Raw genomic sequence first — 27,695 nt, forward strand, 5'->3', positions numbered from 1 at the left:
AACAGGCTTGCCTCTCTGTTGTACGCAGTTTTTAAGGAAGCGAAAGATAGTGATTAACTCGCAATGGACTTTAGCTATCACGTTGATATCCAAAACAGAGAAAGACCAACTACTTTGCTCCAGCTGCAGACTAATCTCACCAACCCACTCCAATGTGAAGATTTAAGCAAAGTATTTGCCACTCAATTAAAGAAAGTGATCCCCAGTCTTATCCACTGCTCTCAAGTAGGCTTTGTTCCTGGAAGATTATCTAGGAACTACCTTAGAATGCTCCAACACCTCCTGTTGTAAAGTTGTAATGTCTCAGATGAGAAAAAGGGGCATTCCTTGGATGTTGATAAAGCATTTGACAGGGTTGAATGTGAATATATGAATAGCCTTCTCTCTAGAACTGGTATTTCACCAAACGTTATAGCACAATCTAAGTAGCTGTACACATCTCACAAGTTAGAGTCAAAGGTGAAGATTTCTGTCAAATGTCATCCATATTCACAGAGGAATGCACCATAGCTGTCTTGCTTCGCCCCTCATATTCATTCTGACTCTATAACTTCTGGAGGTAGCCTTTAGGAAATCTGAACAACATACTGAAACAGGCAGGGGAGATCAAACTACAGTTATATGCCATTAACCTTCTTGAAGCCTTATTATTCAGTTACATCCTTGAAGACCTGATGACTGACTTTTCTTCCTTCTTGGATTATAATATTAACTGGTTGTAAGTGAAGCATCCCCTATGGTTTTAGCAAACATGGCAAATGACAATCAGACTCCCACTTACTTCCAAAACCTCAGCAAATGATGTAAAATGAAAGCCGTTATAACTTTCCTTATCAGAAGACTGCGAACTGTTGGAAGGGTTGTAGTCACCAGATATAACTACCTCTTTAGGATGCTTCCCCTAAAAATCACTGCCACCTATTACAACAGTCTCACAACCTAATAATACATTGTGTGGAACAACTCCCAACCTCTGTTTTAAATGTTAAACTATATGCAGCTACAACAGGTGGACTGTGATTGCTGCACATGCGGTCTTACCGCGAGGCCCATTATATTTTGCAGTTGAATCCCCTCATACCCAGTGCTCAGGATCCCAGTTGGCTTCTAATCGAGAAGGGACTATTACAATTATAAGTCTCAGCAACAAGCATCCTGTACACAAAAAGCAAGCCCCACTAGACACTCATAACCTATGTTAAATGCAAAGTGTCCCACCTCACACTCCATACATAAACACTGAAGATTGACAAGCTGCAATGTTCAAATGCTATGATTTGGCACATTTAAGGTCTGATTTTTGGTGACTAAAAATTCTTTTGGCCACCTAAAAAAACCAAAAGGTATTTTATGGCCAAAGCACGAACTACGAGATGGTCATATGAAAACATTTGAATCTCTGTGACAGGAATTTCATCTGTCTAGTAGTAAAAGTGGAAATACTTACAACTGACTGAGTGCCTGAGGAACCATTCATTGCCCTGTGATTGCACTAAAGAGGAATTCACCAATCAATTACTTCTTCAAAATTTGGGGACATTAGAGCAGAACTGTGCCGGGTATGTACAAAACAATCATCCCAGAAAGCTCCTTCTAAACAAAATGAAACTTGTCTGATATTAGCCTGGCAGGATGGACCACAAACAACTTTCTTGGTGGACAGTTAGTCAGAGATAGTCATTACATGACCTTGACTTGAGACAGGCCCACTTGAACCTAAACTTCTTCAAAGTAATCCAAGGCTGCCATTGGTTGCCTCAACACCTGCACATTCCTCTCTCTGGCTAGAGATGCCAACCAATAGACTGTGGCATTGTACATAGTCTATGGTTTTGTACAGCCCTTCACACATACTGGTAACAAATTTGGGAATATTCAAAAGAAACAATGACTTAACGTGCCAATAGATGTTGCAAAAAAGATGCGCTATTGGCACAGGGAAATCTCATAGCTCTCCAGGAACGGACGTCTGACCCTACAAGCTATATGTAGATACCTGAGTTGTACACTCAACGATGAGGTGGTGTGTGTAAGGTCCATGTCTTTTCTGGTCAAAAATGTACAGACAGTTTCTTTTGCCCTGATAGGATTTGGGGGTGTAGAAGGAAGGTGAGGCCTCAAAGAGTCAAGTCTGTTTATTGAACAAAGCCTATTTCCAGAGGTTAGACCAATGGATTTTGACACTTTCCTAGAGTTACTAACACTGATAAACCTTGGAATGCATCAAAATGCTACTTCACCAGTTGAGGCGTAATGAAGGTAAATATATTTATTTCTCAATTTTTCTACTTTCTAACGCCTCTCAGGATTGTTTTTGTGCAGGAAGGTGCCCCTTCTTGCACAAAAACAATCTTGCTTACAACGCAGGCACCCTTGTACGATGGGGCATGGGTGCCTGCGCTGGTGCTAGGCAGTCCATCATGCGCCAGTGCTGGAAAATGACAGGAATGCACTGTATAATGTTAAGTACAGCGCATTCCTGCCCTTTCCCTATCAAGCAGTGCAGCGTAGCAAGGTGGCTTGCTGTGTTGCGTTGCGTGATTTGTTGATCAATGTGCCCCTTAATGAGAGTGTGTAACGCCTCTTATAACTCATACCACATCAGTATGGAATGCGTGTAATTTGCAATGTAAGACTGCACTACAGGCTGAGTTAAGCGAATACATTGTGGTGGGCATACTCAGAGCCTATGGAATAATGTCAGCCTTCAAGAAATTAAAAAAGCAAATTATGCACACAGAAAACCAAAATATGTGTAAACTATGCATCTAAAGTGAAATTATGCATCAGATTCCAAGGCTTTATTTCTAGTATTTTTACCATTTAGCATACATTGATACAAATTCCAATGTTGTAGAAGATGCAGTGGATTAAGAAACTTAACTACGAGTTCAGTAAGTAATAATCAAATTGTTATTTACCAACAAAAGAGTGGGTATTTTGTGCATGGATGCCCCAGAACACCATTTGACGTGCTTACATTTTTTTGGGCAATTTTTATATAGAGCAAAATTGACCCAAAGGTATTGGAGTACTTTATTTGAGCACCACTTACATTACACAAGGACGTTTTTTTTAAAGCACAGGGAGATTAAGTGATTTTACCCAGAATCACTGGATCGGATGCTGAGACTCGAACCAGGATCTCCAGTTCCAACGTTAGTCGCTCTGGCCATATTCCAGATCCTCCCCATTAAAGGAGCTAGTGTAAAACAAATGCTGAATTAAAGAGAAAAAAAAACACCAAAGCACAAGTGTACTATTAGGATTGCCTTGTTTTTTGTTTTAAACTGGGTTTTCAATATTGGGTGTACCAAGTGTTCACATTATTGGGCCTCTAGAAGCACCTCCTGCCATTAGAAAAAAGCCCTGGCAATCCGTACAAAAATGTAATTATTAATGTGTCTCAATTGGAGCACTCAGGAGCTGAATACATCTGAGAGATGTGCCATGTTTTGATGTTGTTATAAAATGTGAGCAGTTGAAAAAAGTACTGTATTTACAACAGTGGCAGTGAAATGCCCCTTATTTCAGGACAATGTATGTAATGCAAACATGAATGTCTGTCCATTTAAAACAAAACAAATTCATGACAAGGAAGAACGCGATTTTCGCACCTTTTCTGAATGGCATTAAAGTATTTCATGTTTTGTTCCATCCTGAAGACGATAAATTAAAGGCATTCCTTCCAGACATCAAGTAGATGTAATACTATCTGCCTTGAACCTAAACTCAAGGCAGGACTTCTGAACTGCAGGCCAGATTGCAAATGCACGTCTGTGCATAACAAAAGGGTCATTAGCATTGCAAGAGACCCGTGCGGCTGAAAACCCCTTAAGTGTCCTACCTTCCCAGACTGGGGGATGGGGTTGCACCTAACAACACACCTTCCTACAAAGAAGGGGCATGGGATAGCTCTGATATGCGGCCCTGATTGCAGCAGGTTTGGGGCTGAGGCCGAGGCGTGCAAACAAAGGCAGCCTGTGAACAGAAACTCCATCTCCAAATAATTTTACAACTGCAACAATCAAGCAGCATTTTTCAGTTTAAAGAGCAGAACTAACTTTGAAGTGCACTTATTGTATTTGTAATTAAATAGCTGCACCTCTGCCATGACTTTGTGCAGTAGGAAAGGGCCTCATATCTCGAGCCCTTCACAAAGTGAACGCTTTGAGTTGCGTTTTCTCGAGTTGTTCATTCAATTGAGATGGAGAGATGTTGGAAAGGAGAAAGTGACAGAGCTAGGAAATAAAACATATAAGGGGGGACCACGGGGAGACATGACACAAGAGAACACGGAGTGTTTGGGGATTGCTTTATGAAGAGGGATAAAAAGTTGAAAGTGTGTGAAACTGTATAAGATCAGAGAAATACGTGTAAGGCTTTAGTGCAATTTTAGAGAAGGAAGAGAATGACAGGAATTGCGTGAGAAATATGTAGGGAAGTTCGGATAGATTTGGGGTGATGTGAAATGGGTAAGAGGCACCTTACATCCAACATTTCTAAGCACCCCTGCAGGCCACCATCCTTGTGATTGTAGCCGATCATAATGGGTTGCAATTTGCGACCTAGCTCATGCATACTAGTAAGGTAGGTCAATTTGTGACCCACTACGATTCTGTATGATGTGAACTGACGTATTAGTACATTAGTTGGCTCGTAAAATACAAATGCATTTGGTGAAAGTTAATGTGCAAATTGCAACACCTTTTACCAAATGCATTCTTCGTACATGAAGCCAAGGCCCAGATTTACTAAATTGTCATGCAGCGTAGTGCAGCAGCTGCAAATGCTGCGCTGCGTGAGAAGGAGAGAGCAGGAAAGCGCCATATTTACAGAAATATGACACTCTCCTCCCCTCTCCCTAGCCGGTGCAGAAATGTGCTGCCGTGTGCCATGCACACATCTTTGCACCATAGTACAAGGGTGTCCGCGTGGGTCTAGCTTACGTTTTGTACTGGAAGGATGCCCTTCCAGTACAAAATACTATGCTTACACTAACTTTAAAACTTTTCCCACCTTGTATGTTTGCTGTACAGTGCAGCACACATGCAAAGTAGAAAAAGAAAGAAAAAATAAAAGCATTTGAATTAATCTCAGCCACTGGTAATTACCAGGGCCACTTACCAGTCTATTAATTTCTTTTACACTATGCCACCTGACTTTGGACCCAGCCGTATGCAAATCAGTCTTGACCCTGCTCCAATTGGAACAGTCCACCCCAAACTGCTAGGCCAGACACTCCCTGTCCCGGAACACAAGCAACCCAGGAGCGGTTTCGCTCTAGTAAGGGCTCATTAGACAGGTATAGCTTGGTTCCAGTGACAGTGTGTATGGGACACACAACTTTGTATAATGTAACGGATGCTCATGTAAAGTGCTCCAATACCCTCAGAGCAGAGAGCACTGAAAAGCCTGTAGGAAGGGATATGTAGGAACTGTTGATATACCAGAAAAGGCTTTGGGACACCACCTGCAGTGATTTCAAAAGACATTGCTATAGAAAAATGCCTGAAGTGCTGTCAAATAGGTTTCATTCAAAAGAGCGCACAGGACACCATCTCTCAATTTACCTCAGGGTGAATCTAGAGGCTCATTTGTGCAAAGCACCCAAATTGAATTAAGTCTTACCACTGGAGGTGGAGGGAGTTAATAACTTAGACTCAGTATGAAACAGTAAACAGCACTCAATAACATCAATATCCAGTCTGTACTTTATCAGGCCAGGCGGCAATACCAAATACTTTCATACATGGGTTAAAATCACTGCTGCTGTACATGGAAAGGATATTGCAAGTCAGTAAGGAGTTCCATGATTCTATTTAGCCGAATAAGGCTAAAATAAACAAGCATTTGCAATACAATAGGTCTCGCATTTACGTGAGTATAAGTTATTGGCATTGTAAATGACAATGCTGTGAGAAAGTGGCTCTGTATATACTGTTCCCAAATAGGTACAGTGTGTACAGAGTCCACAGTCCCCAGAGGTTTTGCAGAGGTTAAAGTTAGATATAACCTAAGTCTCTAAAGTGGAAGCTTGGTCGAGCAGTAAGGCAGTATCAGGAGGACAGTGTAAAGCATTTGTTGTACACACTCAGTCAGCAAATGATCTCACACACTCAAGAACTGAACTCTAGGCCAATGGTTTGTATAAAAAATATATGGTTGTTTTATTTTACAACCAACAATAGGTATCAAAATATACTTTCACAGAATGAGAGGCTTTAGTTAAATACTTTTGCAATATGCAATTGACTTTTGTAGGTAATAGTTACAGGTTGTTGCAATAGGCAACACAATTTCAAACACAATAATACATTGAGCTCAATGCAAATTTTACGTTATTTGCAATAGATTACTTTCAGGATTACTTTTCTAATTCCAGGACTGGATCCTAGATTCAGTCCTGGGACAGGTCTTGGAAACAAGTGAGTACATTCGTTTTAGTTACTGTTGTGATTTTTAGGCAATAGTTTGCTTTTTTTAAAGTTGACACTTAGAAGAAATTTCATAGAAAAACAGTCAATGTTTCCCTATGGGAGAAAATTCAAGTTACAGGTAAAGTATGTTCTCGTTACTTTTGTAATCCAGGGCTGGGCTTCTAGTCTCAGTACTGTGACCTCTATCTAAAACCGGTAAGTAATTACGTTTTCACAGTTTGCATGATTTTTAAAGAATATTTGTAGTTTGCATAAATCGACACTTAGAAGAAATTTCACAGAAAAAAAGTCTATGGTTTCCTACGGAAGAAAATTGGGTTAGTGGTAAGTACGGTTGTGAGTACTTTTCAGGGTCAGTGCTGGGCATCAAGATCCAGCACTGGGATCTCTCCTAATATCATGTGAGTATTTCCATTTTTGTTTCTCGGGTGATTTTAGGTGAATATTTTAAGTTTTAGAAACTCCACACTTCGAAGAAATTTCAGAAGAAACCAGTCAATGTTACCCTATGGAAGAAAATTGGGTTATCGGCTTTTGGGTAAGTACTCAACTGGCAAAGTTAAGGTTCTGGGCACAGACTCGGGGGTCTCCCAGGGTCAGATTGGTACAGTTGTTACACCCTCAGCGGCACTGGGGCGGCCGGGTGCAGGGTGAGTTAGGTCCAATGTTATCCTACGGGAGGCAGGGCGGCCTTGGTTGGTGGCTGCTGACTAGCAGGCCACGCGGCTGTGGGAGCTGGGCTCCTGGTCACTTGCTCAGGGCAAATTGGGAAATAGGTAGAAGTAGAGGTTACACTGCCAGGGCCACTCGGGCGGCTGGGTGCAGGGTGCTTTTGAGCCTTCGGGCGCTCAATGGATTTCAATAGGAAAGCTCCAGGATGAACAAAGGCTGCAAGCTCAGGAACGAAGATTCTTCAGGTGCCACCACCACAGGAGTTGGGCACAGGGGGCCGCAGGGTGCAGGGGTGCCCTTTGGTGTCGGGAAATCTTACCCTCTGTTGATCGCGGTTGGGGGGGTCCCTGGTTCTGAGGCTGCAGGCATTGTCAGGAGCGTCGAGGTGAGTCCTTGGGTGCCGGATGTGGGGTCACAGTCGCCGGGGGGACGTCTTCGGGGTCTTTGTTCACTCCGGCACAGGCCAGGCTTGGCAGGTGCAGAGTGTGCAGGGTTCACGGTACCGGGCTGGTGCCAGGGGTTAGAAACTTGCTTTGAGCAAAGCCACTGCTCATGGGAGTCCCAGATGCTCAGAGTCACAAGATAGCCAGGTCCTCCGGGGTTTGTGAGGTTGCTGGCCACAAGAGGTGCCGGGATTTAGCAGGAGCAGGTTCGAGGGTCGACAGGCCGGTAGGGCTGGGGCCAAAGCAGTTGGTGTCTTCCTCTTCTTAGCAGCTGCACGGCAGGTCTTCTTTCTTCTTGCTCTTCTTTGCTTTTTCGGAATCTGGAATCTGCAGAAGGTTGGTTCAGGATGCCTCCAAATACTAGATTTAGGGGTGTTACAGGTAGGTAAAGGGCAGGGACCAATGGGTCCCTGCCCTGGGGTGGGTACACCCCCTATCCTGCCACTCTCCTGTGGGAGGGGGGCAGTAGACAAGTCCTGATTGGGCAGGGCCTCTCATCTTCAAGATGGCGAGCGCCCAGAGATGTGCTTCACCTCGTCTCCCCCACCTGAGGGGTGGGGCTGGCAGGCTGGCACATCCCCTGTCCTTATTTGGGATTTCCGGCCAGTCTTCCCGCCAGATTGGGGGTTAGAACCGGTGGGAGCCAGTTTGCTGGGTACAGCAAGTGGCCTGGAGAAGCTCTCAGAGGTGGCATGCCTTTGAAGCTTCCCCCTGTCCATCCTGGGGGAGGAGACCTAGCACCTCGCCCAGGATGTGCATTGTTGCAGGCCCAGGAGAGCGGGGGCTCTCCACCCAGGGGTCCAGCAACATGTCTGCTGTGTGGCAGCCTCTCAGACCAGACGTGGATTGTAGTTAAGGTTTCAGGGGGCATCTCTAAGATTCCCTCTGTAGTGCTTTGTACATTTAATCCCACACTGGCATCAGTGCGGGTTTAATGTGCTGAGAAGTTTGATACCAAACTTCTCAGTCTTCATTGTTGCCATTATGGTGCTGTGTAGTTCGTGTTTGACGAGCTCTCAGCACCATGTACTCTTAAATGGCAGCACTGCACTTACAGTGCCCAGGAATGGACCTGGGTACCATAGGGGCACAGGGCTCATGATCCTGTGCCCACACCACCGGCATAGGGCACCCAGCTAGAGGGGTGGCTGATGTATGCCAGGGCAGTGTAGGTTGTGGGCACGGTAGTGTGCCATGTCGACTCTGTTTTGCCTTGTACCCAGACACTCTGCCTGTGAAGGCAGTGTGGTTGTGTTAGGGTACAGGGACTCTAAGGGTGGCACAACAAGTGCTGCAGCCCTCAGAGGCCTTCCCTGGTCACAAGGCCCTGGCTCCCTAGGGTACCATTTACCAGGGGTTGACATGTGGCCTGGGTTTCCCAATTTGGGATTTTAGGTTTTAGGGAAGGAACATAGGCCCTCGGCACCTGATTGGCAGGAGTCCAGGGCACACTCAGTCAAAGTACATTCAGCAAAAAGTGGGGGCATACCATGCAAGAAAGATGGCACTTTCTCACAAATGCCTTTTATTTACATTTTATAAAACAAAACATAAATAAAATGTATTGTGATTTACAATGCCAATAGCTAAAACTCACGTAAAAGCGAGACCTATTGCATTGAAAATGCTTGTTCATAGAAAGAAGCCTGCAAATCTTGTAAACAGAAAGCATTAGAGTGCATCTCAAACAGAAAGTGAAACTTAAATGTCAAGACTCGGAACGTGTTAAAAAGCGGCCAGTGAAATCACTTGCTAGTTAATGTTCAGCACGAAAAAAACAACAGCATTGCCTCTGCGAGCGAAGCAGTCTTCTAATTTTGTTCTTAACAGCATTAAAATGAATACGGGACAAGAAAAGAGCTATAACCCGGAAGACAGTACCTTGGAATTTGTTTCAGGAGTACCAGACGATATCACAGGTAAATGAGAGGGGAGGAGAGGACGGGTTTTAGAGTATGCTATCTTATAAAAAACAAGCGCGTGCGCCTCGCGCTCAAAGTAAAAAAAACAAAAAATGTTTGATGAGAGGCAGCGGGGGGAGTGGAGAGAGAAGGGGGCCTGCACCTGTTTCCCTTGCGGGAGCGAGCAGGAACCATCTGTTAATTACAAACAGATGGTTTGAAAGCTCGCTCCCGCAAGGGAATCGCCAAACGTGCACGCGTTGCCATTCAAAGCAATGCAATGCATGAACGTTTTTGACTGCAAAACTGAATCGATTTCTAAAGGTCTTTTTCCTATGCAGAGCATGCGCGCTGCGTAGGTGAGACCTAAAAATTGCTTTGAAGGTCATTCAAATTCTGAGGTGATTTACAAAATATTTTTTCAACATTCAGCAGAGAAGACTTTATGGCTTATGATACATGATCACACCATCACTCTTCTCACAAACCACAAAAATTCTCATTATCTTGCTCTTTCAAATAAAAGATAATCTGCTTGCAAACATGAAGTGTTACAACAAAATCTGTAGTGTGGAATTTAGCACACCATAAAGAAGTTAGTAACTTGCAGCAAAAAGGTATTAGATCCAATTGTTTGTATTTTAATTGCTTTATATAGTTCTTACTACCACTGACAAGATAGTGAATTATATTGTGCAGGTAGCACACTAAGTCAGTACTCAAACTGAAATTATGAAAATGTCATACATAACAATCTGAAACCTTGGCAGCTATGGTATACGATTATGGGCATGTTCAAAACTGCATATACATAGTGTGTGATAATGATGTTCAAGTCCCCACAGAGATAGTGTGAGACTATAGGTATGATCAAGACCTCACATAGATGGTGTGAGAAGGTAATGATGATCAAGTTCCCACAAAGACAGTGCATGAAGACGACGTTCAAGTCTCCACACAGATAGTGTGTGTAGATAATGATGTTCAAGTCCCCATAGAGATAGAGTAATTACAGGAAAGTTCAAAACCTCAAAGTGATTGTGTGTGAAGGTAATCATGTTCAAGTCACCACAGAGATAGTGATTGATAATAATGTTCAAGTCTCCTCAAAGAGTATGTGACTGTAATGCTGTTTTAGTATCAGAGAGATACTGTGGTCCTGATTCACAAAGGTAAACTAGTTTACTATTTTTCAAAACTCCCATGAAATGTTACGAGTTGCATCTTTATGACTGAGGAATCTCTGCACTCAGGGCAGAGACTCCACACATAAAAAGGTAGGGAGTCTTACAAATACTGCTCGTAAAATTGCTTTGTGAATTGCAAGATGTCATAAACTTACACAAACGGTTAAGTTTACCTTTGTGAATCAGGCCCTGTGTGATTATGGGAATGTTCAAGACCTTCCACAGATTGTGTGTAAAGTTAATCATCTTCAAGTCCCCACAAAGATAGTGTGTGAATATAATAGTCAAATCTCCCCACAGATAGTGTGTGGTTAGTAATATGTTGAGGCCCCACAGAGACAGTATGTGGTTATTGGGATGTTCAAGCTGCCACAAAGGTAGTTTGTGTTTATCATCATCATCATCATCATTAGTCTTTATTCGATTTAAGAAAAAATCATAAAAGACACAAACATAAATCCAGACAAAACATATAAAATCCATTAAAACTTTTGAAATTCATCAATAAATACTTAAGAAGTGTTAAAAAAGCATTAAACAAGTCAAGATGACAACAAGGTTAATAAAAACAGGATTAATAACCCACGTCAGCTACAGAGTTGTGGAGAATCAGTTAATAAGATTCGTGCTATGTTGCAACAGTTAGGGCTGGATGGAGGGGATGTTTCTGGCGTTTGCCACAGGCTTGCGCCCTTAGAGCCCATGCCCAACCCAAAAATTTAGCTATTGATATAGAAACAGTTGGCGAAGTACTAGTGCATAGGATTCTTAGAGCAACAGCACAGCTCCTAGTACCCAAAGTTCTACACAGAGGTGACAACCACACTCGCCTAGGAATGACTAGTACTGGGCAAACAAACAGGAAGTGAGCAATAGATTCTGTCTGTAACCCACATGCAGGGCACATTTCCTCACGGGGACTAGACCATCTACCTGTAAGAGATTTAAGTGGTAGGGAACCTGCTCTGAGCTGAAAGTTTGTGTTTATTATGATGTTCAACTACCCCCAGATATAGCGTGCAACATTAATAGTCTCCAAGTCCAGTGATAGTGTTTAAATAATATTCATGTCTTTACATAGATAGCATGTAAAGGTATGATTGTTCACATTCAAACAGGGATAATAGGCATGTTCAACCCTGCACATCCATAGTGTGTTATTATAGTGATGTTCAACTTTCAAAAAGATTGCGTGTGATGTAAATGATGTTTCTGATCTCCACACAGATAGTGCATGATTATAGACCTGTTCAAGAACTCACAGATTGTGTGTGAAATGAATCCTATTCAAGACCCCACAAAGATAGTGTTTGAATATAATGTTCAAATCTCCCCATAATAACTGTGTCATTATTAACATGTTCAAGTCCCCACCAAGATAGTGTGTGGTTACAGGGATGCTCAAGTCCCTGCAGTGATAGTATGTGGTTACTGGGATGTTCAAGCTGTCACAAAGATAGTGTGTGTTTATTAGGATGTTCAAGTCCCCACAAAGATAGTGTGCAAAGATAATAGTGCTAAAGGGCCTGATTTAGATTTCGGCGTGAGAGTTACTCTGTCACAACAATGACAGATATCCAGTTCGCCGAAATATAAATCCCATTGGATATTATGGGATTTATATTTCGTCAGATGGGATGTCCGTCATTGTTGTGACGGAGTAACCCGTCTGCCAAAATCTAAATCAGGCCTTAAGTCCCTACAATGGTAGTGTTTACATATAATCTTTAAGTCCCCACACAGATAGTGTGTGACGGGAACGATGTTTACATTTAAACAGGGATAGTATATGATTATAGGCATGTTAAAATCTGCATATACATAGTGTGTGATTATAGTGATGTTCAAGTTTTCCAAAGATTGTGTGTGTTTATAGGTATGATCAAGACCTCACAGAGATGGTATGAGAAGGTAATGATGATCAAGTTCCCACAGAGATAGAGCATGAAGATGATGTTCAAGTCTCCACAAAAATAGTGTGTGTAGATAATGATGTTTAGGTCCCCAAAGAAATTAAGCGATTACAGGAAAGTTCAAGACCTCACAGCGATTGTGTTTGAAGGTAATCATGTTCAAGTCGTCACAAAAATAGTGGTGTATGATCATGTTCAAGTCTCCACAAAGCTAGTGTGTGACTAAAATGCTGTTCTAGTGTCACAGAGGTAAAGTCTACAATTTGTTGCAATTCACAAAGGTATTTTACAAGTAATATATTTGACTGCAGAGCCTCTATACTCATGGCAGAGACTCTGCACATAAAAATATAGGGAGTCGTAAAGATACTACTTGCAAAATTGCTTTATGACTTGCAAAATGTCATACACTTACACAAATGTTTAAGTTTATCTTTGTGAATCAGGCCCTGTGTGATTATGGGAATGTTCAAGACTTTCCACAGATTGTGTGTGAAGTTAATCATATTCAAGTCCCCACAAAGATAGTGAGTGAATATAATGGTCAAATCTCCCCCACAGATAGTGTGTGGTTAGTGGTATGTTCAAGTCCCCACAGAGATAGTATGTGGTTACTGGGATGTTCAAGCAGCAACAAAGATAGTGTGTGTTTACTATTGTTCACATTCTAACAGGTATTATAGGCATGTTCAACCTTGCCCTACATAGTGTGTGATTATAGGAATGTTCAAGTCTTAAAAATATTGTGTGTGAAGTAAATGATGTTCAGGTCCTCACAGAGATAGTAAGTGATTATAGGACTGTTTAAGATCTCACAGAGATTGTGTGTGAAGGTAATCATGTTCAAGTTACAACAACGATTGTGTGTGAAGATTATGATATTTAAGTGCCCACACAAATAGTGTATGATTATAGGACTGTTCAAGAAGTCACACAGATTGTGTGTGAAATTAACCTCAAACAAGTCCCCACAAAGATAGTGCGTGAATAAAATGTTCAAATCTTTCCATAAATAATGTGTGGTTACTAACATGTTCAAGTCCTCACAGAGATAGTGTGTAGTTATAGGGATGTTCAGCCACTCTTGAGAAGTATTCCTTGGCTGGCTGCAAATCCACAAACTCACCTGCTGTGGATGATCACAGTTCAGTGGGCAGTCGAAGACTCGTTTTACTCGAGTTATATGCTTAAAGAGTCCAGAAGGCATATCATGCTGAAGGGAGCAGTGCACCTGTTTTGAATTAACCCAGAATGTCTATGTGGACATGTAATAACTTGAGAAGTACAAGTTAATGAATAAGCTGGAGATAGCACAGCTCAGAAACAGGGGTGTTGTTTCGCTACAGCGGGGGCTGTAGTTCTTTGTGCTTCTATTCTGTCTGCACATGGGCAGACAAAATGTCGTCATTAATGCAATAAAGGAATACAATAGAAAAGCAAACAGGAGAAAGGAAGAACAAAAGGTAGGTAAATAGAAAGAGGAAAGAAATAAGAAATATTTAAAGGAAGGGTGAAAGGAAGGAATATGGATGTGTGAGTAGGTGGATGAATGAATGGGTGGATGGATAAGTGGGTGAACAGATGCATGGAATGAATGGATAGGTGGATGGACAGGTGAAAGGATGGCAGAGTAAAACACTGGATGGATGAGAGAGTGAATGAATAGGTGGATGAACATGTGAAAGGATAGCATAGGTAAGACATGGATGGATGGCAGAGTAAAGCAATGGATAGATAGGTGAATGGACAGGTGAAAGGACGGCAGTGAAAAGGGATTGCTGGATGTATGAGTGATTGAATGAATAGGCAGGTGAAAGGAGGACGGATTAAAGTGATCGATGGATGGCTCGATGAGTGGACGAAATGAGTGAATGAATGGCAGAGTGGATGAATGAGTGAATGGATGACAGAGTAGATGGATGGCTGAATGGATGGCAGAGTGGATGGATGGCAGAGTGCATGGATAGCAAAGAGGATGGTACAGAGTGGATGGATGATGGATGACTAGATGAATTGCTGAGTGGGTAGATGGATGGCACAGTGGATGGATGGCTGAGTGGATGGGTGGACGGCAGAGAGGATAAATGGAAGAGTGACTGGATGAATGGATGGTAGAGTGGATGAAAGATAGATGGCAGAGTGGATGATGGATGGATGGCAGAATGGAGAGAGGGTGGACAGAATAGGTGGATGGATGGATGCATGGCAGAGTGGATGGATGGCAAAGTAGATGGATGGATGGCACACTGGATAGATGGATGCTTTATGGATGTAATGGAGAAGACTAAATGATGGATGAAAGAATGAATTAATGGATGATTCAATATAAAAGTGAAATAGTGGATATCAACAAATAAGTGGAAGGGTGAAAGGATGAATGAACAGATGCTTGGATGGAAGAGACAAGGGAGCTCTTCTAGGGCGGGTTGGGCTCACTTACTTGGTACCATCAGAGCTTTATCAAAGTGGGGAGTATGTTCATTTTCCGGCTACTCTCTTGTTCATAATATGGATCTGTGCTGCCACCCTGTTATCTAGATAAACTACAATTGGGGCAGTGCTATATAAACATTTGTAATATTCCATTGCACTCCCTTGGACAAATAGTAGAAATAGTACAGCACCGCATGGCTGTATTTATATAATATACTGTCTACAGCTTAGCCACTAACTTAGACTATTTCCATGCTAGGGTATGAGCTGTAGGTAAAGTAGTGCAATTACATTCCAAAACAGACAAACATCTACTGTTTTGAGCCTTCTCGCATATCCATGCTATGGCTCTTTCTTCTTAGATGGATACCAATAATTTTCTAGGCTAGCCCAAAATATTAAAGTGTAGTGCCTCGTTTTAAAAAGTACTGCTTTCCTTAAATGGCAATCTAATTACAGCAACATTCATGCTTCAAATTCCAATTTACATATGGTAGATTCCTCGCTAAAGGTAGGCCTCCAAAACTAATAAACACTCTTAATAGTCTGCAGTTGAGCGAATCACATAATCTCTGCTCCCAACTGCTGACCAATATGATCATAGACTACATATTATGCCAAAGAAATATTTCACTTATAAACTAGAAATGTTTCGCCTCCTAAATCTGATATACTTGTCCATTCTTTATGCACCCTATGTCTGCGGTGCAAGCCCATCTTGTCTTGGTGGAGAATGAGGCTCTCCAGGATTGAGTCATTTTAATACAAAATAAGTGTATAGTCCTAGTAAGGGCTTTGAGTAGCTAAGCGAGTTCAGCTGTGTGCAACAATTAGTTGCTCCGGACATTTTGCTATTGATGTATGTTATGCCGTGAGCAAATGTTTTTGATCAGTGAGGCCCTTTTGTTTGGGTGCTTCATTCCCTGCCTAGTTGCTTTCAAGGTCTTAAGTCAGGCACAGCCCATGCTGCTTCTCTTTCCAAAGGTGTGATCTTACCAGCAGGGCCCATCTCCCACTCTGGAAGTGGAACCAACTTCAGGAGGTTTAGGTGCACCGGCCTATTCACTTGTTAATGGTCTATTTGTTGTGTGCGAGGGTCATTGCCCTGAAGCCCTGCCTGAGTTTCTTCTCAAGGCAGATGATAGTAACATTCCCAATTGAAGGAAAGAGGAAGGATATGAACACACAGGCAGTTCATCTTCTCAGTAGGTCTAGTACTGATGTGTTAGAGGCTGCAGCTACCTCATGACAGATCTCAAGACCTGAGCAGTAGTCTATATCATCCTCACCCATGGCTGTGGTTACCTTAGTAGACTTGACCCACAAAAAAGTTCTCATGGTAAAGCAACAGAAGCCCCTTCTCACATACTTCTGTAAATGCCTCATTTCCACCATTGCTGTGCTTGTGTCACTCCACTCTGAAGCACTTTACATGAGCACCAGTTAAGTCACATACAATTTCTTTAGACACAGGGAGATTAAGAGATTTGACCGGAATCACAGGATGTTAAGCCGTCAAGAATCGAGTTCCAAGTTTGCAACTCTAGCATAACGCCACATCCTCTCCACACTTTCGGCTTGAAAACCATCTCACTCATAAAGCAGGTAGTTGAGCACAGCCTATGCTACTGCAGTATGTTGTAATTAAACTAGTGTGATCTAGAAAGGCAAACTATATTTAAATACGCAGGAAGAGCAAATTGAAGTGGACATCAACATGAGGTGTCCCATTTTACAGCAGAACTTTGCACCTTAGCTGAAACACTAAGTCCAGCTGTAATCCGTGTTGTTGCCAATGCAGTAGTAGGGGCAAGATGAGCCCTAATGCAAGATAGGGATTTGGTCTCCTATCTACCTCCCCTGTTTTGGCATTAAAAAAATAGCCACTAATTAGGGTGAACCAGGACCCTGTGTCTCTACACCTACTTCACTAAGCTTGATATATATCAGAGTCAGCATTTTATAATTGAATAAGCCAAGGAGGCTCTGACAACTGCTTTATATACTGTGATCAGTAGTGGCAGCGTCAGTGATTTTCTTTTCCCCGCCCCCTCTGTTGTTAGTGTTGACCCCTCACACGCCCCCACCCTCCCATCAGCAATAAAAATAAGTGTCATGATGTGGTCCACTTTGGCTGCATCATAGTGTTTTTTTTAAATTTCAATTTCAATTTTATCCATGCGGCAGAGCAGGCACGCTGCTGTACAACAGGGCAAAAAAACTCTGACCAAGCCAGTAGCTCTCTCGTAGATGACACCTGTTGGATTTGCCAATGCTTGTTATATGACCGTTCTTCACCCATCTTTTGGAATGAAGCTGCTTTAATTTGTAAAGCACTGGGAACAGTTTGGAAACTAAGCAATTCAAAGGATTTAAATGTAATTATATCTAATGACAATATTTGAATATATTTTCTAAGAATGTCACAAATTTTCTAAGAACATGCTATTTCTGTTAAAGTTAAACTTTCCCATGCTGTGGGCATAACATTATCGCAGTTCGGCGTCTGAGAGAACGTAGCTGTTAGCATGTTGCAACTCTAGGCACTCACTCATCTAGCTATCATCTTAAGAACGTATTCCAAAGTGCATAATAATATGTAATCAAATTTGCAAAAAACAATCAGATCAGTTTATATTGTATCACGGTTTAATGCACCGTCATTCTTTAATTGCAGATAAGGATCAAACTGCAATAGCGAAGTAATCTGAGATTCAAAACTGACCCAAATTGCTTTTAGCAATGTTTACAAGACCACCAACAATTTTTAAACTCAAATAGTCTAAATTCAGAAGTTTCATTTAAATAAAGTTTTACTTTATTAAATGAGGAAAAGGTTACTCTGCATGAAAAATATATTTGGACACAGCGTTACGCAGATTTTCCTTTGAAATATCTGTGCTTTCTGCTGCTAACTTGTGTTCCTGGCAAAGAAAGTGTGTTTAAGACCGTGGGTTCAGGTCCCCACAGTGCAATCAAGTCACCACAGCGTGAGCACACACGAGCGCGCACACACACGAGCGCGCACACACACGAGCGCGCACACACACACACGAGCGCGCACACACACACACGAGCGCGCACACACACACACGAGCGCGCACACACACACACGAGCGCGCACACACACACACGAGCGCGCACACACACACACACAAGCGCGCGCACACACACACACACACACACACACACACACTTTTGTCCCAGCAAGGGACAATTTTTTATGATCGCATGCAGAATGACACAAACTTAAGCATCTATGTGCCCACCGTACAGTACAATACCGAAAGAAACATCCACAGAAATAACAATGACGGTACTCACATGTGCTGGTGTGCCTCCTTCATGGCTTTGGCTGCCTCGGACATGGTTTTGAGAACCTCTGTGTTAGTGGTGGCATTCTCCAGAGACTCACGCTGGAACTCAATAGTGGAGAGGGTGCCATCAATTTGACTCAGCTGCTGCTCATACCGCTTCTTCCGCTTCAAAGCTTGAAGTGCAGCTGGAAAAATATGGAATCTTAATGTGGGAGGATTGGTATACATGAAAACTTGTCCGGGAAGACAAGCATTTACAAAGCCGATCATTTTTAAGTTTGTATTGCGCCTGCACACAGATAATCAAAACAGACACACATAAATGCAGACTGATAAACATGTGTAGGCATTCACGCACACAGTCAAGAAACATGCAGGCATCAAAGCACATGGACCACATGACACACAGGCAACCATCTGTACAAACCAACCACCTAAAAGCACCTTCATCCACCATGACCTACCAAATAAGGCATTTGTCTGCATAGAACAACTGAGATACAGGTTTCCATATGCAGGGCTGTGTCAACCGTGTAAAGAGCCAACAGATATACAAGAACCGATAAGCAAAGTCCAACAGAAGGCATATGACGGTGGACATTTGAGGGATGCACAAAGTATGGTGGATATTAGAAAGAAGAAAGCACATGGCAGTTGCCTTTCAGGGGGGGAGCACAGTGCAATGTGCCAATGACACATGGTTACATGAAATAGGGGCAAAGAGCCACAAACAATGGGGACACATGTGTGATGAACAGGAGGGATGACAAGTGACGTGCAGCAGGTGATATGAAAGGAAGACACTCAGGTAAATTACAGAGGCCATATTGAGGTCAGCAACTGGTGTCTATCTACTGCACAAAGGGATTTCAAGTTGCCTTGTGTCGGGTGTGAGTAACTTATGCAGTCCTGCTATTTCTTTGCATTTTCTACTTGCAGCATTCTAAATACAGTGCTACAAACAGGAATGTAAACAAAATACCACACCGACACAGAAAAACTCAAGAACATTGAGAGAAAACTATTTTCAGCTTCATTATGAAATGCATTTGAGACTGAACACACCGACTTTAAGTTTGTTCGCTCACTTCTCCACCTTCCTAAGAGCACTCCCTTAACCTCCATGTTTCTTGATGTGGCACTAAAAAGGGTGGGAGAAATCGCCCGGCCAAGGCCACTTGTATATTGGGTGAGGATCTGGATTATGGAGGAGCTTAAGCCTTATCGGAACGCATTAGCTACTACTGTCTGTTGACAAAGGCCTCACTTTCCCATGGTTTAGACATATCCAATCGTGGTTTGAAAAGCTGGGCCTTAGATCCTTTTGGTCGAATTCAAGATCGTTGATTGTTGCCACCATTTAAAATCTCGCTATTGGGAGTATACCCAAGCCAGTTTCCATCAAACTTCTACCCACTGGAGACTGAAATCAATTCTGGCTCAAAGATAGTCCTTTATATGAAGCATTCTTAGATATCCCCCAACAGCAATTGGCAAAAACTTTGTATCTGAAATTCCGATATGGGACGCTCGAAATGGGGTCCGTCAGGTCTAGGTGGAACACTGGCAGGAACCCTGAATCTACTGAGGTTTGTACAATGTACTACCGGTCAGCTAAAGAAAGCATAAGTCACACCTTGTTTCTTTGTCCTGCATATAACAAACCCAGAGGCAAATTGATGTGCCCACTGTGTAACTGTTTAGGCACCAGAAGACATATTAAGGCTTTAAGGGAGTTGAAGGGCGATACATCTTCCTATACTGTGGTCACTTTAAGTAAATACCTTTTCTCAGTAGGGCTGATGAAAAGGTAAAAAAAATGTTAAGTCTGGAAGAGACGGACAATTGTCAAGTATGCCGGGACATATTAAGCATAGATACCCCCCCATTTATGACCAACCAGGGAACGAATGAATTTCTTAGACTCACAGAAAATAAGTGCCAACTCCAGGCGCACTTTCTAATTATTTTAAGTAAGACTTGTTCTTTTTAACAGGGCGCTTTCATCAGGATGCATTTTACTACCTGTATTAGTATACATCTTAAACATAAAGTTATAGCATTTGTATACATTTTTATTTCTAGTTGATTTTGGCCGTTCGTCAAGGGAGACAAGTGCCTTTATACCTTTGGTGTTTGTATTTCTCTCTCCACACGCTCTGGAGCTGACATTTGAACCTGTTGCCTGTTGCTAGCGGGAGGACGCTGTGGACGGGACTGCGAGGACCAGCAGCCCCGCAATTGTTCCCAGCTGTGTCCTCTTCCCGCCTTTGCTGCCTGAGCCTAGATTACATCTCACGGCCCCCGCTTCGCGGGAGCCGTTCGTCAAGGGAGACAAGTGCCTTTATACATTTGGTGTTTGTATTTCTCTCTCCACACGCTCTGGAGCTGACATTTGAACCTGTTGCCTGTTGCTAGCGGGAGGACGCCGTGGACGGGACTGCGAGGACGAGCAGCCCCGCAATTGTTCCCAGCTGTGTCCTCTTCCCGCCTTTACTGCCCGAGCCTTGTATTTAATTGATCAACTCACCCGCAGCACAGTCGCGCCGGGAGAAGCCCGGAACAAGGGCGGGACCGTTTGTGGCCGGGTGAGGCCGGGACGGGCCACCCCCATTGGTACTGTGAACTTGATATCCTGTGGTTCCCATTGTTTTGTGTTTCTGTAGATGGGTAAAATGGGCAGGATAACTCCTGCATTATCCCCACATGCCTCAAAGCAAAGAGAAATTCCAAACCAATCACTACCCAGTCTGACAGCAATCGACCGTATGCTGCAGAAAACTATTGGGGTGGTGGTCACTGCCACAGAAAATACTGAACGCCGCCTCTCCCTTCCTGCTGGCACCTTTCCCCCTCCATGTTTGGCCAACACTTCGTCCCTTACTATTAACTCTCAGGATTCGATCCTGGCTCCATCTTTTGTCGCCCTACCAAGATCCCATCCTATTTCTACAATGCAGGATGTTGTCCCCACTCCAGGTAATGCATCCCCTGAATTTTTGTCAGCACCATCTAGGTTATCATTGTCCCCCACTACCTTTCTTACAGCACCCGCCCTTGATTCCTTAGCCCAGATAGGGGATTGTTCTGTAAACTCTACTTGTGAGATACTTTCAACCCCAACTTTGGTCTCTCCCTCGCCGCTAACCCCAGATACACACACTCCGAGGGTAACAACTAGAGGGCAGAAGGCCAGGTGTAGTCTAAAACAAACCAACAGAGATGGGGAAAATGTAAAAAATGCCAAAAATCCTAAACGCACCTATGGTGGTTATAATCATAAGAAAGCTGCTCCTAAACCTTTTATTACTAAAGGGAGAAATGTTGATAATAATTTACCTAAGCCCGTCTCAACATTAACCCACGAAAATGGCTCACGTGTCTTACCAGTAGAACAACTAGCCATTCCTTCACCTTCTTTCCCACCTAGTGAAGGGCTTTTTGAAAAAATTTAACATCTTATGAAGTCTTTACTGGCTCCACTCCAGGAAAGGGTAAAACGCATACGCGAAAAAATTGATTATATGGAAATAGCAATGAAAAATATTTCCATTAGCCCAGGGCACTTGGCGGATAGTGTACATTCGAAGACTACTCTTTCACAACTAAATACTAGGCCCCAAATAACTGATTTTGACAATAACAGACAGCTACCATCTGCCCCCAGGTCTACAGCATCTCTTACACTGTCGAACACCGAATCTACTGTTAAGCCGCTTCTGGAGGCCCCGGGGGCTATTAAACCTTCGGAAAAAGCGGTGGGCGATCTATGTAGGGATTCTGATCTTGTAGGTCAGACGACCAATACTCCAGGTGCACCTAGGGATCGTCCTATGTTAGCTATGTCGAAGAAGCCACTCCCACATATCGACTTGCCCCCACAATCACTACCGTACACTATAGTTTTAGTTGATGTTCTAGAGTTACCACTAGGAAAATCACAAACTTTCCCTGAGTTAAGAAACAAAGCCGCCTATTGGTTAAACAAGAATAGGCCACTTCCGCCCAATATTTCCGGGGAAATATTGTTTGCAAGAAGGTTAAGTTGGCTGGGTCATAGAAGAAAGGACACGATAGGGGATTGTATCGTCATAAATTTCAGGGACAGGCGAGTCGTTCATCACATACGCAATTGTTCCCCTTACAGTGATAATACTGATACCACAATTGGGCGTGGCCGTCCTTCTGGCGGACTCATAGTCTGGGTTAGGGCACACCTCAATCTTAAGATTACACATAACAGTTGTTCCACGCCAGACATAATGAGACTCTCCATCAAGGGTCTAAAGAATGGCCATTCGTGGGAAGTCTTTAATGTCTATGCTCGTGGAACACATGGGGGTGCTAAGTCTCCCACCATCACATTTCTCTCAGGTATGCTCTCTACCTGCCCTCCTGATTCTCTCTTACTAGTGGCTGGTGATCTCAACTGTTCTTTTGAACCACTTGCCATTGATGATATCTTGGGAACTCACGACGAGGATGCTAGATGGGGCATTCCCTTGTTATCGCTCAACCCTGTAAAGAGATGGTCCCCGGTCGTGATTCAGCTAAACGCATTGGCCTTAGAATTTGGTCTAAGAGCTGCGAATGGGCGTACAGCCTCCGACCTGGGGGGTGCTAACACCTTCAATAGGGTCGCCTGTCAAAGCAGAATCGATTATATCCTGATTGATAGGAGAGGCTGGAAATCTGTTGCTGACATGATAATAACTCCCTCAACCTGTAGCGATCACAACCCGTTGTCGCTCAGCATGAGCGAGTTTTGCCTTAGTCAAGACCAAACTCCTCTACATGGATCGCAGATGTTTACCAAGATGCTCTATCCCTCTAACTGCAACAGATTCCTCAGATGGTCTAAATTTGTCCTGTCTAACACAAAACTTTCTGCCCTGGGTAGAATCCTTGTTGAAGATACTGCCAGGCTCTCCATGGCTTCGATTGATAAGCCTGGCTATACCAAAACCTTCGAGGATACCATTGCCTCGATTGGTACCTTGTTCCTTGATCATAGGGAAAAAAAAACACCTGAACTCAAGTCAGAAAACGAATGGTTCAACAAGGACTGCAGACTAAAAAAAAAAAATACCCTGATCGCTGCAATTAAATCTAACATTCCAGGTGCGGTCAGGGAAGCAAGGCAGTCTTACAGACAGGCACTTGTTACTGCAAGAAAAGACTGGGATGACCAGCGTTGGGATGCTTTAAAATGTGCAAGCCACTCTAAAAATGGCGAGCTTTTCTGGTCCATCTTGAGAAAATCTTCTATGTATGACCAGGATAAAATCCCCAACCACATTACGGACAGGGAATGGTTTGACCACTTTAGGAACCTCTATGTAGGGGTGGGACCTGAGGAGGAGCAGGGCACCTATCTGAGGACCATAGCCTCTCCCACTGATCAATCTACATTTGATAAGATCAATAAGAAAGAGGTAGTGACTGCCATTAACAAAATTGTTTCTGGAAAGGCCCCAGGGCCAGATGGCATTCCGGGTGACCTTTTCAAAGCAAACACTGATGGATGGGCAACGTATTTTGTAATCTTTATTAATAACCTCCTGGACGGCTCCCCGGTGCCCGATTCTTGGAAGGGAGCGGAAGTAATTGCCATCTTTAAAAAGGGCTCAAGGGGTGATCCAGCGAACTATCGCCCAATTAGTCTAATAGACACTGGACAGAAGTTGGTCGGCAGGGTCCTCCTGGAGAGAATCCACTCCTGGGTAGATGAAAAAGGCATTATGACGCAGTTCCAAGCAGGCTTTAGGGCCTGCACTAGCACAATTGACCAAGTATTTAGGCTGGTGCTACTATATTGGAAGGTGGTCACCATTGGGAAGGGCGCCTTATATTTGGCGTTCATAGATCTTAAGACCGCATTTGACTTGGTTCCTCGCGATCGCTTGTGGCAGATTTTGGAGGAATTGGGAATCCCCCCTTATATCCTGAATCTTCTCATCCGGATGCATACCAACAATTTTGCACGCATCCGATGGGGAACTCAGGACCAAAAAACCGATAAGATCCCGGTCAATAGAGGGGTTCGCCAAGGTTGTGTGTCGGCACCTACGCTCTTCACCCTTTTTGTGAATGGCGTAGTCTCTTACCTGCTCGAAATTGAAGCTGACGTCCCCACACTGGCGGGTGACAAGGTCCCTGCCCTTCTTTTTGCGGACGACACTCTTCTAATTTCAAAAACACCTGCAGGACTACAGAAGCTTCTAGACCGCTTCCTTATGTTCTGTGAGCTAAGAGGCCTTGTCCTCAACACCTCCAAAACCAAACTCCTTTATTTCAACCCTACCAGATCCTTCCGGTCTACCCTTACCCTAGATGGAAAACCACTTGAGCGAGTTAAGGAGTTTGACTACTTGGGGATTAGAATCACTGATAGGCTTAAGTGGCAGCCCCACATTGACAAAATGACACTTAATCATAGGCGGGTCATAGGTAGCCTGGGGAAGGAATTCCGCGCCTCCACCACTAAACACATCGCACCAGCTTTGGATATCTATGCTGCAAAGGCGATAGGTAGCGCCCTATACGGCGCAGAATTATGGGGCTTTTGCTGCGTAGACACCCTAGTATCCAATGAGAACAAGTTTTTTAGAGACCTTCTATCACTCCCGAGGCGCACACCGACTGGTCCTCTTCTGAGTGACCTCGGAAGGCGCTCCATCAGAGACCTAGCCACCCTTCGTCCTTTGTTACACTGGGTGCGGTTGTGGCATACCCCTGAGCTCTCTAATTATGCTGATGGCCTCAGGGAGGTCATGAACTTACAGGGAGCCCATAAGATCGAGTGGCTGACAAAAATCAAGAAGCTCTTGGGCGCAATAGGTCTCGTATCTGACTCTGTTCCGGGGATACCGTTGTCTAAGGATACAATTAAAAAAGCATATTGGGCGTGGATTGATGCCCGGACCTTTAGCGACCCCAACCATGGCAGGCTTACAGAGGCATTTTACCAACACAAGCTTCTTCCTCTCTTAGAACCATATCTGGACTTTATTTCTAAGCCCAGAGACAGGACGCTCTTTATTCAGTTCAGGTTCGGGACTCTTCCCCTCCGCGATTGCACCAGCAAGTGGAATCCCCCGCATAAGACGCTCCCTGACTGCCCTACCTGCTTAGGTGTTGTTGAAAATATCTCTCACTTTCTCTTTGTTTGTCCAGCCTATGCATCCCCAAGAACGAAGTGGCTCAGGCCTGCTTGCCTGCTGCTTGGGACAAGGGACAGCTCTATTGCCCTGAGAATACTCAATTCTACAACGAATACCACTATAATTTGTGGAGTGGCAAAATTTTTAGGATGGGCATGGCTGATTAGGCAGAGGTTGACTTGTGCCAGATAATCTCTCTTTTTTTATCAAAGCTGCTAAGTTTAATTATTTTTTAAATATTTATTGTTCACAATGTATTTTAGATCTCTTTTACGACATGTTTTAAATGTACTGTTTCCTTATGTATTTGTGTTTTTTAAAAGTACTGTGCTTTTATGACATCACATGTCGAAATAAAGCTTGATTGATTGATTGATTTTCAAGTTAGGGATCTGACTTTTTTCTATCCCCAATTTCCCCTTTCTCTGCCATCAAACCAACTTAGGGACTTAACAAATGTAGATCGGACAGAAGGGATTAGTTCACGATACAATATTCCGACTTAACTATTTCGAACAGCTTTCTGAACTGGAGAGAGTGGATTGACTCCAGCCGGAGGGCCTGATTTTAAAGTCTGTGAGCATCCCATCTACCCCTGGTGTATTCTTAGATAATCTCCCTCAAGGTGGTGACGTGATTGAAGACATCCCTTCACCCATCACTCAGATCCCCAATCACGAGGATCTTCTGGGAATGGATTTAAAATCTGCCACCAAAAAGGATGACCCATCTCTCAAAATACTTTTCTGGAATGTTGCCGGTCTTCGGTCAAAGGTTACGAATGACATCTGGCTTGCTTTCATATACGGCTTTGGCATTTTGTGCCTCCAGGAAACATGGGCTCCTTCTGAAATACATCTCGAGGGTTTTAAAACCTATTTTTCTCCAGCATTACTTTCTCCCTCTGGCAGGGCAAAGGGCGGCTTGACCATTTTTATATCTAATATTCTTCGATTTTCATCAATAGTCCCGATAAAATTGGCCACAAATTTTCAAATTCTTATTCTTCATTTAAATAACATCAAAGCCTTAGTAACTGTGAATTTTTATAAAAATCTCTCTGTGGACAAACTAACGAAGGTAACTAAGGAAATATACCTTTGCCTCCAAGAATAATCCACAAAGACTCACAAGGAGTTAGTTTTAATATGGGGCGGAGATTTTAACCAAAACTTATGTTCCCAGAGTGGAAAAATAGTTTGTGGAATAGTGGACGAAAAGGTGACCCGATAACTCACTTTTCACATACGCTACCTGGGCACTCTCTGAATGAAATTTTGTGTGGATTGGACCTTGCACTCGTAAACGATATGGTGAATCCTTCTATACCCGTCGTTCCAACTTTTGTCGGAAGAGGCAGGCCAACCACAATTGATTTTATCTTTCTTTCCATGGCAGCGGCCAAAGACCTATCCACTTGTAAAACCCACGATATTGTTATCAGCGATCACTATCCAATTAGTATTACTTTAAAAATGCCCAAGAAACACGAGAGGCTCAACATCAAGGCGACTCTAAGCCAAAACAATCTAACAATAGATAGACTAAACGGATACTCTCTAAGGTGGGAAAAAGTGGACCCGACGGGAATCACAGCATCTTTGGTTGCAAAAATGACCCCAGTGATTATCAATTGCCTTGACCCAGCTACTTCTAACGATGGAATTATGGAAAACTTTGCTTTGTTGCTGGTTGCAATAAAGGAAATTCTACTTGTAAAACTCAAGAACGATCAAACCAAACCTAGGGGATGGTTTGATTCTTCCTGCACAAAAGCTTATCAGAACCTGAAAGCAGCCCTCCACAATAAGGTTAGAAATAGAAAGGAGATTGCAGTCTTTAGAAACAACTACAAACAGGCCCTAAAATGTAGGAAGAACAACTTGAAAAAAGACGTCTGGGATCAACTGCATAAAACATGTACCCTCAGGGACAGTGCTGCCTTCTGGAAGGTTGTGAAGCCCCCATTCTTAACGGAATCATCTTTAAAACCCAGTGTCGAGGTTGCGATTGACGAACAAACATGGCATGACTATTTTGAGCGGATATTCAGCCTTCCTCCAACCGCTACACCTCTAATTTTATCTAGGTCAAACATAGCTGCCTTCCCCTTGTCAATTAACATTTCCCATGAGGAGGTGGAGCATGCCCTACCCTATTGGCTAGCAAAAATGGTAAAGCCCCGGGCCCCGACGGGGTTCCAATTGATTTTTTTAACTTTACTAT

At 43.2% G+C, this 27,695-nt stretch overlaps 1 protein-coding gene across 3 annotated transcripts in view; it reads right to left on the minus strand.

The window, feature by feature from the left end:
• Positions 1-27,695, minus strand: part of LOC146869958 (charged multivesicular body protein 4a-like) — a 410,915-nt gene that overhangs the window by 362,431 nt on the left and 20,789 nt on the right. For all 3 annotated transcript variants that reach the window (XM_085624108.1, XM_085624109.1, XM_085624111.1), the window contains exon 3: positions 18,314-18,491. In XM_085624108.1, coding sequence (XP_085480234.1) covers positions 18,314-18,491 — 178 coding nt within the window. The remainder of the gene's footprint in view (positions 1-18,313; positions 18,492-27,695) is intronic.

Source organism: Triturus cristatus, chromosome 1_1 (genome assembly GCF_964204655.1).
Source record: "Triturus cristatus chromosome 1_1, aTriCri1.1, whole genome shotgun sequence".
In the NCBI taxonomy this organism is placed as follows: Eukaryota; Metazoa; Chordata; class Amphibia; order Caudata; family Salamandridae; genus Triturus; species Triturus cristatus.